The following is a 12,168-nucleotide window of genomic DNA, read 5'->3' on the forward strand; positions in this document are numbered from 1 at the left end:
ATTAGGGCACAGTGCTGATGGCAGTAAATATTTCACTGTGAATTGCCACTCTTGAGGGAATTAATGCCTTTCAGCGGGTCAGGGCTAGTCAGCCTTCCCTGCTCAATCAGCAGTTGCAGACTCAGCTATCTTATTGACCCACCGCTGCGACTTTCTCTAAGCAGAGAGAGAGATGAGTTGATGACTTGAGGTTACTCTATCATAATATATATAATGTGTATGGATACCGTCCACTGTGGGCTCTGTCACAAACATAGATAAGCCGATGATCTTGTGGAGCAGTGTTTGGGGTCTCTACCTGTCAGGTTACAGTGCTCTGCAGTAGTTATATACTATTCCATACAGAAAGAGTTCTTATTGGGCTGACTCCATTGACTATAGCAGGTTACTGCAGTGGCTCCCCTGGAATGGAATAGTGGTCATATTGAGAAGTTAATTCAGAAGCATCAAGAGGTATACAATTCATTGCCCATATGACCCATGGTGAATTGAATATTGAGTGATGTGAAGATTACCTGAAAACAAAGACCAGTACTAAAGTCTAATGGTAATCCCAAAAGAAAGCTAAAGCACCACACTGCTGCATTGCCTGAGTGCCTGAGTTACTGGCTTCCTGCATTATTCTTTATTTGAAATATCATTTTAGTTAAAACAAGTGAGCCCATTTGTTTTTTCTCCAGCTCAGTATTTTTAATTGGGCTTCCAAGCCTTTTTCCACCGAGGTAACAGTACATGTATATTGAAACAGGAAGGGGTGTAGAAAGTAAAACACACCACCCAGGCTCGTCTTGCGCCCCCATCAACACAATCCTGCAGACAGACTCTCACACGCTCTTGCACAAACAGACGCATGCACACACTAACATTTTAATTAATGACAACAGATTTCCTCCTCATAAGTGCTTTAATGTGCGCTTATTGCCGTGCCGGTCCCCTTGGCCGCGGAAATATTATGTTGACGGATGTGCTCTGTCGCTGACGCTCCCTCGACGAGGCCAGCTGTCAGCCCGAGATGATGACATTAACACAGGGAGAAAGTGATGACAAATGCCCGTTATCAGTGAACGAGGCCGGTGACAAATCGAATCTCAGTTCCCAAGCAGCCCCATTACGCTGTAATAAAAAAAGATGGATGGCTTTCTCTGGCGGGGCCCCTGTTAATGCGATTTCAGCTGGTCTCTCTGGCTTCCAATTAAGGCAAAGGAGAGAAAGGGAAAGGAGCTTGGAAACAGCTACACAAGCTGCACTAATTGTGTCTGAAGAGCCAAAGGCACTCTCTTTTTCTCTCTCTCTTTACTCTTCCTATCTCTCTCTCTCTCTCTCTCTCTCTCTCTCTGATGTCTGTTCTGTCTATTAAAAAGCAGTCTGGATGGCTGATGGAATATGTCTAATACGAGCTGTTTTTACACATTCAAGGATTGATGGAGGATAGACAGATCATGCCGACAGAGATAAATACCGCCCCATACGGTTAAGCAGATAAATAGGCACACAGACGGGAGAAAACAGAGATAGATATCATACACAAGCAAGTACACAGACTGACTGATTGACAGAGAAGCAAGTGTATAGAACACAGTAAAGTCCTCAAAGGTAGCAAGACATTGGTTTTGTATCTGGTGTTCCACCTGGAATTGATGCTAGAACAGTAAGCAGGAACAGATAGCTATTAACTGTACATCAACCCCACATAGTATTAGAGCATGCTCGAGAGCTGGTGCTGTAGTGTGTCATGGATATCATACACCATGCTGGGTGCTGGTCCTGTAGTAAATGCATGGGATGCCTGTACAGTACAATTCCTCCACATCCAGTGCTAGATTGCTGGAAGATGGAGCAGGTAAAGGGTAAGTCAGTGCTGTTTTTGACCTTGTGACTGGCAGTCCGGCCCTAGAGGCAAGTGTATTACCTCTTGATCCCCACAGCGCCCAAGGAGGAGGGTGCTGTACTGTATATTAAAGGATTTCAGTTTCCCAGTCATTTTGAAAAGGTCCCAGGGTTAAGCACCAGCGACACATGAAATACTGCTTACCATAAGCCATGGCTTTGCTGAGATCACTCTCTGACTAAACAGCCTGCTCTAGTTATAGGTAATATATACTGCTAGTGCTTCTTTATTTTCAATTGCAGCACCATAGCACTTCCAGCGATGTCTTTTCATGTACAGCACTGTATAACATGAAGTAGACGGGCAGACATCTGTACTACCAAACAGGATAAACAAATCGGTCCTGCATGACAGCCAAACTACAATGCAACATATAATTTCCATTTTCTTTGCTTGTATTGTACCAGCCTGTTTCTGCTGGGGTGGAACAAAGCTGTATGGAGGTCAAATGCCTCGGTCCAGAGACCCACAATGATCCAGAGGGTTAAGCTAGAATCTGATCCCAGGATCTTACTCCTTAATTCTTAGGCCTATTCATACTGGACGCGATGTGATTTGTCCAGCAATAGTGATACTTACAGTAAGTAGCAGGGTTCTGTAAAATATAGTGTTACACATCCCCATGTGTTGCTACAACTGTTTAAATAATGTACCTGTCATTTTTCTTTTAATTGTTAGCATCCTGACTACTTTTTACACTTAGAACTTTACAGTCTGTTAAAAGCTATTTAAAAACTGTCTGCTCTAGTGCACTGATAGAGTCAGGATTATTGCCCACGTTGTCAGACCGGTAACAGAATAATAATGATCTGTGATGTGGTACGAAAGAGAGAAGCCAGAGCACTTGTTATGTGTTTTTTTTTTGTTTTTTTAAATCGCTCTTAGTCGCTCTTTAATCGCTCAGTATATACAAGAACATCTCCCAGCATAGCCTTGTATCTGTACTTGTTTAATAGAACACAAAGCAAGCTGGACACATGCTTTTGAATGAACACGGAACAGTATTGGGAAACCCCTTCATTACAAATGTAAAATCTCCTTGTCTAAGGATCGCAGTGTCACCATGTCAGGGTATTATTTAGAAGTTCATTATATTAGCACGAGCTGTCCAGCAACCCAGTATCTCAATGCAATCTGTACAGGGTATTGGAACACTCAGTTCCCTGTTTATTATTAGAAATTAGTTGTATCTTACACAGACAGAGCTGTGTTCTTGAGAGTGGCACAGAGCTTAGATACAGAGAGAAATTAGGCATAAAATTAAAGCTAACACTGCTGCAGCAATTGCAGCATCAAGTCCTTTTTTTCCCCTAAGATGTCTTTTCTGAAATTGCGAGCGGAGGTCCATTGGAGGATGGAGGAGGTTGTTTTTGAAACAGTGTGTGCCGGCTCCTCCCTGAGTTCACCACATTCCCAACGCTGCTGACCTGCCATTATTTATAATGCTTGAGACCAAGTACAAGGTCAGTGCAAGCTGGACCAGCCATAAATCAATTCAATACTGGAGGAGCCAAGGCTAGAGGCACTGACAGCAGTCTACGTGAGTCATTGCTGAAGAAGGTATTTATAGAATGGAAAGAATACAGTACAGCTACCAGCAAATAGATCATACATTTCTGTGGAGTAAGGTGTCTATAATGAATGTTCATAGCATTTAGATTTGTGTATGTGCCACTACATGTAGATACAATAGATAGATACATCAATGTAAAATGAGTCTTTCTTTAACAGCTGCCTAGCTCTCTTAACATGTATAGATAGATGCAATAATAATTAATTATGCTACTAACGACCAAACGAGCAAGATGGGCTGAATGGCCTCCTCTCATTTGTAAACGTTCTTATGTTCTAATGCCATACTGGATTTTAATATCATTTTATTACGATGGGGATATACATAAGCTGGGGGCTGTAGAGTAAATTCTGACTAGTCGTTTAGAAATAGTTGAAGAAAAAGGGGGGGAAATTGATATTGAAACTGAAAAAGGCATAACCATTGAGCAAAACTGAACTGAATCAAACACTTTGAATTTGACCAAGAAAATTAAAGTTAGGTCATTTTGCTATGCTGTCTCATTTAATTATCATTTTACAAAAATATTGTATATTCTGGTAATATCTGACCTATAGGGGAGCACAGAAGGCAGGCACAGACGGCGGAGTTATTAATCATGGATGGGTTGACAGTAATTTTTATTGAATTATATTTCCATCTTTACCCAGTTATCTTGGGTCCTGTGACAGGGACATTGGAGACACAGAGTTTTACTGGCACTGAGGCTCTCAACAACAAGCCCATTGACCTTCCCAAGTAACAATACTACAGCATAGCTTGTGAAACATGACTTGAATCAAGAATGCAGTGAATGGGCCACCTAATCCAAACTCACTAGCATGCCTTATTATAATAATAATAATAATAATAATACAGAAATTAAAATAAATATTGAAATAATAATATTGAAACTATTAAATTGTTAAATTGTGCCGTGTCACTGCGTGCCCCTCAGGTTGTGGCAGGTGGCTACATATTTGGCAGCCAGTGGAGCTGTGTGTTCCTCCCCTAGGAGGACAGTAAGTTTCTCCGAGTCTGCCATTTGTATGAAAACAGGATGTTTTTGTTGTATTTTATTGAAGAATGACTCTCTGATATGGCTGTATTTTATACAGTGTAGGAGAAAGTGCATCTCAGTTTCCACCTCTCCTGTCTCGCAGTGACCACAGAGCCGATCTTCTTTGGGCAGCCAGGTCTGCCTGTGTCTGCCTGTCTCTATGGCCAGGCTGTGGTCACTGAGCCTGTACTTGGTCAGGATTTGTCTCTGCTTCGTATCTCTGACAGTGGAGAGATACTCTGCTAGGCTGTAGTTTCTTTTTAGGGCCCAATAGCAATCAAGTTTATTTTGGGATTTTATTTCTGTGTCCCAGTGTTCCAGATAGGAGTTTTTGGTTTGTTTTATAATTTGGTTTACTCTGATTGGGGGCTGGTAAGCAGTGCTGACCTGAAGCTGGTTGGAGTTAGTATTGAAGGGGGTCAGTGTGATGAGCTTCAAAGCCAGCTGGCATAAGGGACTCTTTTCAGGGCTGAGATCTTGGGTCTGGAGGGCCTTGTACTGGAGTGAGTCAGATTCACTTTTTTCAAGGTGCAACCAGAATTTGAGTGCTCTTTTCTTTATATTAATAAGAGCTGGGTATCGGCCTAATTCTGCCCTGCATGCGTGGTTTGGTGTATTTCTTTGCACCTGCAGTGTATTCTTGTATAGTTCAGCATGCAGGGTTTCGATTGGGTGTTTGTCCCATTTAGTGTAGTCTTGTTGACTGAGTGGACCCCATACCTCACTACCATACAGCGCAATGGGCTGGCTAACACTGTCAATTAATTTTATCCAGATTTTGACAGGTATATTGATTTTATAGAATCTTCTTTTGATGGCATAACAAGCTCTGAGTGCTTTTGCTTTTAGTGCATTCACTGCCAGGTTAAAACTGCCTGACGCACTGATGGTCAGACCCAGGTAAGTGTAGCTGGTGGTGTGCTCTAGGGTGGTGTTGCCGAGTGTAAAGTGATATCTGTTTCCCTGTGATCTGGCCTTTTTTTGAAAAATCATTATATTGGTCTTTTTGAGGTTTACTGCCAGGGCCCAGGACTGACAGTAATGCTCCAGCCTCTCTCTCTCTATATATAGCTCCACCTGCTGGTCAAAAGCAAAATAAACAGCAACCCTATATATCCCTTATAAACTGAGCAGAATTAAGAACATCACTATAGCCAATAAAATAGGTAGAATGTTCTGCTATTGTTACAGTAGCAATGGACTGCCTGTTCACATTAACCCCTCATTCTGAATGCCACACAATGCTGTGTGGGGTTTCACTGCAGCCCATGGTAAGAATACTGCTTAAGTATATAGTATTTTTTTCTAAGGGTATACGTTGCCCAAGAGGAAAGCACAGCACCCAGTTTCAGAGTTCACGGCTTCTTTCATTTGTTAAAGCTTTCCTAGGTGCGTGATTGTCCTGTTGCACAGTGGTTGGAGAGGTCAGCCTCTAGTCCCTGAAGCCTGCTGGACTGCAGTCCTGCCCCCAGTCCACCTCCTCCCCCTCCACACTCCTCCTCACCCGCTCACAGACACACTCCTCCAGCGCAGGGTCCTGAAAGGCATTACAAAGAAGCTATACCTCAGGGTGCTTTATCACTGAAATTCTTGAAATTCTTATACCATACTGTACTAGAAACGCACATGTAGAATACGATATACATGTACATACATAATGAACATACATTGAAATTATTTCTTTTTTTTCCATTGCTTTATATGGGGAAGAAATGAGGCTATCATGCATTTGTGTCTTCCATATGTCCCCATATAAAAGCTAGAAGAGAGTTTTTTTTGTTGTTATGCGTCCCCATGTGAGGTCTCCATGCATGAAAGGGTTAAAAAGAGAAGCTGTGTACGTTACCTGAAAAACTCCTCTGACAGCCTCTCTCAGGGTCTTTTTAAACGAACACACGTCCTCCATATTTCCAAGGGTCGTGGGGTCAAAGTACACACCCTGCAGACAAGATCAATTACATACAGTAAATCTGTGTGAAAAATAAAAGTCTTTGTTCTTTGGCATTTTAGCTTACATATTTTCACCAGGAATTGCAATCCTTTACTCATTTCGCTCAGTGTAAGACAACAGGTAAAGGACAGTGAATAAAGGATTATTATTAACAAACTGTTTTAACTTCGGAGATGGTGACATGCCTGGGATGTACGGAGCAGGCTGCTGGTGGTATTCCTTACAGAACGTGAGGAACTGCAGGCTCTGCTTAAAGACATCATTTCTGTTCAAGGAGCTATCTGTAAGCTGCATTCCAGTCTGAAGGAGAGAGAAATACATTTTCATAACCTTGGAGACTTTGGAGACAAGAGAAATATGTAATATACAATATATTCATGTCTGTAAACCTCCACTGCCAATAAATCACAAACCCGATTCAAACAGTACACAGCGCTTTTGTAATAGCTTTGTGATAACCAAACTCTGCTTTTTAACAAATCAGGTTTTAGAACATCGTACTCATATTTTTTTTTAATTGTGTGAGGACGATTGTCATAATAATACAACAACGTATGTTTTCCTTTAATCAGAAAAAAAACACAAGATATGATTTAAATAAAACAGAATTTAAAAACCCCTTTGTGGGATAGCAATCTGTTGAGAAAACAAATACAAAAGTATTTTCTGTTTTGCATCCCCGCTGTTAATAACGAACAATAACACTAGCTTTAATCTGCACAACTCAATTTACATTGTTAGATCGGGTTTGACCACAGCCTCCATATTCCTGCGCAATGTTCTAGTTGTCTATACAACTTGTTCACTATTGTGTTTAGGTTATGGTCTGTATTAATTAACATCTCCTGGTTGTAGTTGAAGTCTGGAGAAAAGATGCTAAATAGGCACCAAATATCATGCTCCTTTAAAACTTGGATGAAACTTAGTTTCTACCTATCTGACTGCAAACTACCTAACAACTAACTGCTCCAGGTCTTATATACTGCAGCTGATCACTTGTCACATGCAACTGCACCTTTAATGTCCCGAACCTGCATGATATAGTAGATGAATCCCTTCCTGTCGTACACAACGGCATAACGAAGTAGATTGAAGGGGCGGGACTGGAGGAACAGGAAGTTCTCCAGGGTTTTTCTCCAATTAGAAGTCACTAAAACCTATGAAAGAATGAAATAGAAAACAATAGGCATGTAGAGCAGTGATGGGGCCGTTCCACAGCAGGTTAAATTAGTTAAATGGGCTACGTTGACCCCTTAAAGTAATTACAGCTAACAAAATAATTCCACAAATCTTAGACATTTTGCACTTCCATTAGCTGCATAATTAGCTACAAAATAACATTGCTTTAAACTCAGTCTGGCTCTAGTTTCTTTACTCTGAGCATGAGACTAACACTGGGTGGCTCATTAACGTGACTCTTTTTAAATTAAAAGTAAAATGCATCTTCTTGCCTACTGCACCTTTTCCCGTCTGCCTTTAATAACAGCACAAGAGCAGGATGTAAATCACCAGATAGTTCACACTGGAGTCTGAAGCCACTGCTCCCTTTACAGCCAACAGGGCTCCAGTGGATCGACAAAATAATGAGGCAAATAAAACCAGTATGACACTGCGTTAGCATGCTAATGACTGTCTTTAATATTCATGAGTAAATATTTTACACAAGTAATTATAGTAATAACTCGGCCAGCATCGCAAATTGTAAAAAAAGAAAATGTTCTGTAAGGAAAGAAGTAGGAATATTAATTTATCATGATTATGAAATTACAGTTTAGGGGTCTCGGTGTGCATGCAGGGAGGAAAAAAGATGAATAGAACCAATAAAGTTAAATAAGAAAGCGGAGATCAGTTGGTGCTTCGGCACAATTATTTTTAAATTCATGGCAGTGATTAGTTTTATAGCTTGGTTCTAGAAGATAAAAAAAAGCCTTAATTTTGTAGTAGAGTGAGATGGAATAGATAAATCTGCCCAACCTCAGAACTGCAACTGTAATAGCTCAGATAAAGCATATTCAAACTTGGCATTGTGTTTGGTCCCCTTTTACTAAACAATGCAGCAGCAGAACATGTGCAGTAGATGGGATCCATTACTTTCACTAAAAAGCTACAGTTTAACAACATAATAAAATGCTGAACACTGTAACTGTAGTGTAACATCATTCAGTTTAGGGTTACAATGTGCATTTGTGATGCCATTAAACTGAAGTGCACAGGGGCTGCTGTGATGGTCACAGCTAATCCTGATTCCCTCTTTCAAACAGCATTTCCTAAAGGCTGGCCAGGTTAGGCAATGATGCAGGACTCAACAGTGAAAAATTGTGTTGAGAATCTGCTTGTAGAATTCTAGTCTCTTAAAAGTAATGGGAAAGTCTATTTCATTTGTTGTCTATTTGAACTTGTAGTCACAGTGAGTCACTAAAATGATTGAACACCCAGTTTTTTTATGGTAGTTTTTTGTTTTAAATGTAGTTAAATCTTCTGTAGCATCAAAATTCAACCATAATAAAGTAAAACTAAGTGTAACGCACAATGGTGAAGGCATTGTTAAAACCTTATTTATCCTCTGATTCTAAGCAGCAGAAGTGTCACACAAGAGTGTGGAAAGGGTAAGAATAGAATAGCCGCATCATTAAGCCAAGTTATCACTGTGAAATGCATTGTCATTGTTACGACTTACCCTTTTCACTAACATCACTTCTTGCGTAAGCTTGTCAATGGCTCTGAACCAGTTATCATCCAGTTGTTTGATGAAATATATCGGGTATTCATAGTCGCTGCACCTTGTTGAAGTTAGGGCTAATTTCATGTTGTCTCTCTGAAACAAATACATATGTGGTATTGAGCACCTGGGTTAGGATAACAGCTGCATTTCACACACTTTGGATACCAATAAATAATGTGAATTCTCTTATGGTAATTTGTCATGAAATTCCTGGCCACCTCTAATATCCCGCAGTACATTTTAAAATAGATAACTGGAGATCGAATCAACATTTTTTTTTTATATAATCTTGATCATTTTTGGTTGTACAAGGTATGTGCTCTACAAATAAAATACATTATAAAAGGGCAAGAACAGAGGGAGCAATTGCTAACAAGCGTTCCAACTTGTGCAAATATATCACCGTACCAGCACGGCCTGGAACGTTTGGAACCATTTTGCCTGATTCACTTGGCCTGGCTTTGCCTTGTTCCGAATAACAGCCCTAGGCGTATGAACACTGGACCATATCTGAATGCCCAGTCAGTGTTATTGCATTCATACAATACAATCTTACAGTTTTATAGCACCCTCATGCTTGTGACCAAAAGTCAAATATGCCTTAAGCATATATTTAAAACACATAACCAATATTAAAACTAATTCAAGAAACAACCCAAAACTTACCATTGTGACCAGGACTTTGTCAGACCGGTTCTCCCCCCTTGCCCCAGACAGAATCAGTCCAGAATCCAGCAGGTAGAACTGGCACTGGTCCTTTGAATAGGTCGCCAGGTAAACTCCACTCAACGTATCCAAGAAAAGACCCCCACACTTCCTGATGATTCGCCCGTAAACATCTTCAACTGATTGCCTGATGAAGGGCTCAGAAGAGGACAACCTTTGGCTCTCTCTAACTCCATGTTCCGAGTGCCATGCTGTCTTTCTGCCTCCAATGTCTTGGAGCAAGGGGGGCCCGTCTTGGTCAGCCCTGGGGGCTACGTTCTCATTGCTTTCACCCTCAATCTTTGGGGCTTCTGCAGCTTCCTCCTCTGCTTCACTGCTTCCTTCTTCTGCAACTCCCTGATGTGCTTTTTCACCAGCCTGTGAATCTTCATCACTGCCACCACCGCGGCCCATGCACTGGTTTGAAATACTTAAGCTCAGCTCAACGATGTCTGGAGGCTGCTCTTCATATCCCCCATCATCTTGATCTGTGTTGACTGGATGTAGATCAGCTGTTAAATATTCCCTTTGGTGTCGGCAGAGTTTACTTGTATGAGACACAACTTCTTCAATTGCTGTGGTTTCTAGTTCAGGGATGTCTGGAAGTGTCTCCTGGCTGAGAACTGAAGTGGCCGTATCTTTTCCGTTGTCTGTCATAGAATCATTTGACTCCAGTTCTTTTGGTTGTTCTACAGGCTCTTCCTCTTTGTTAACATCAGAATCATAGCACTGGCTGATTTTCTGGTTCTTGTAAGTATTTTCCTCAAGGAATTCACGTTCACCTGTACCCATCTTGGAAACATTAGCTGGGTCCTCATATTCTCGCACATAAAGAGCAGAAGGTGTCACACCAATCGGCTCAAACTGGCTGCTCAAGCTTGTCGTTTGAAACATTGAATCCACTAATCCTGGCTCGTGGCACTGCTGGTAATTCTCCAATTCACCATCACTGTCTTCCGCGTTTTTGAGAAGCGAAGGTAAACTGGATTTGATGGAAGGTGAATCCCAGCTTTGGGAAAGATGGATATCAGGTTTGGGAATATTGAAATGTGGAAGGTCTTCGCTGGCACTGGTTCCCAGGTTTCAAGGATGTGCCGAGGAGGAGGGGAGAAGGCTGCTGAAGAGTTTGTTGTAAACATTCCTCGATGGCTCTCTGTAGTCACTAGACCCTTGCTCCACGCAGGGCTCATTCCTCGCTGGCTGTCCGTAGTCACTAGACCCTTGCTCCACGCAGGGCTCTTGTTCCTCTTGTTGGTTGGTTTCTCTAACGGACACCCTTCCAGCATAGGGGTGGCTCTGAGATCCCCCTGAGGGCAGCAGGGCTGCGGTAACATCTCTGTCACTCTCTGTGGTGATTGGACACTTGGCCTCACCAACGCTGCACTCCACCTGCTCTTCAGTTTCTTCTCTGCCATTTAAAGAATGTCTGAAACAGAAAACAGTTCGCTGGGTTTTATGTCCAACCCCTTTACATGCCTTGAACTTTGTGATGGTCCTGCAATGTGGACGTATTGTTTTCTCTTTTGTCTAACAGCAGGATACTGATTTATTTTTTATTATAACTTTTTTTATTATTGATATTATTTCACTGTTAATGCGAGACTCTATCTCTATGGGCAATATTGATTCTCCAGGAACCTGGCAGCCTGGTAAAACGTTATTCTTCACTCCTAATCTCATTGAAAATGAATGTAGAGGAAACGCTTTCAAATATGACAAAAACAATATAATTTCTGCCTTTACTATAAGGGAATGATCACAGTTTATGTGGATTACTTACTAAAAATATCCCAATGCATCCTGCTCAGGTGTGTTCCTCTGCAAGGGCTCTGCATATAAAACACAAATCCCCATGTTTTAAAATGACTTTAACCGGTTAATCAGGCCTATATTCTACTCTGAAGGTTTGAACTGTAAAGTGCAACCTTGTGTTGTTTCCTTCACCAGGGTGTATTTAGAAACAACATATAATGCAAAGAAAATAAAAGAAAAGGCAGAAAATAAAATACAGCTGCTACTGTGCTCCCGGTTATTTCATGCTTTGATCAGTCAGATTCCATTCCCTCCTGGTTAGGCCATGTTGACAGCTATTGCACATGTGCTACATTAGAACTGTGCAAGGACTCTCAAAGGGTTTTCTGTGTAAATCACTATGTCCAACAGCTTTTTAAAGGCGTTATCCCAGTCCTCCACAACTCTTTTCCATTGCAGGCCCTGTTTACATTGTATTAAGCTTGGGCTGTCTTTGCATACTGTTCATTTTATAGTTTGTCCTATGAAAAGTGTTGTA

At 41.3% G+C, this 12,168-nt stretch overlaps 1 protein-coding gene across 1 annotated transcript; it reads right to left on the reverse strand.

The window, feature by feature from the left end:
• Positions 1 to 5,932: 5,932 nt before the first annotated feature.
• LOC117973470 (uncharacterized) lies at positions 5,933 to 11,298 on the reverse strand. Its single transcript, XM_034926021.2, has 5 exons — positions 9,840 to 11,298; positions 9,129 to 9,266; positions 7,483 to 7,608; positions 6,347 to 6,439; positions 5,933 to 6,037 (listed from the first exon to the last, which is right to left on the reverse strand). The coding sequence occupies exons 1-5, from the start codon at positions 10,770 to 10,772 to the stop codon at positions 5,933 to 5,935; spliced, it is 1,395 nt and encodes a 464-aa protein (XP_034781912.2). The 5' UTR covers positions 10,773 to 11,298.
• Positions 11,299 to 12,168: the final 870 nt, after the last annotated feature.

Source organism: Acipenser ruthenus, chromosome 13 (assembly GCF_902713425.1).
Source record: "Acipenser ruthenus chromosome 13, fAciRut3.2 maternal haplotype, whole genome shotgun sequence".
Lineage (NCBI taxonomy): Eukaryota > Metazoa > Chordata > Actinopteri > Acipenseriformes > Acipenseridae > Acipenser > Acipenser ruthenus.

What these genes read in the sequence shown, in the direction of transcription:
- LOC117973470 (XM_034926021.2), bottom strand. Translation starts at nt 10,772, where the DNA reads ATGTTTCAAACGACAAGCTTGAGCAGCCAGTTTGAGCCGATTGGTGTG. An exon ending in ACAAAGTCCTGGTCACAATG is followed by an intron (nt 9,267 to 9,839) that starts GTAAGTTTTGGG and finishes TATTTGTTTCAG; the next exon opens with AGAGACAACATGAAATTAGC. An exon ending in TCATCTACTATATCATGCAG is followed by an intron (nt 6,440 to 7,482) that starts GTTCGGGACATT and finishes TCTTGTCTGCAG; the next exon opens with GGTGTGTACTTTGACCCCAC.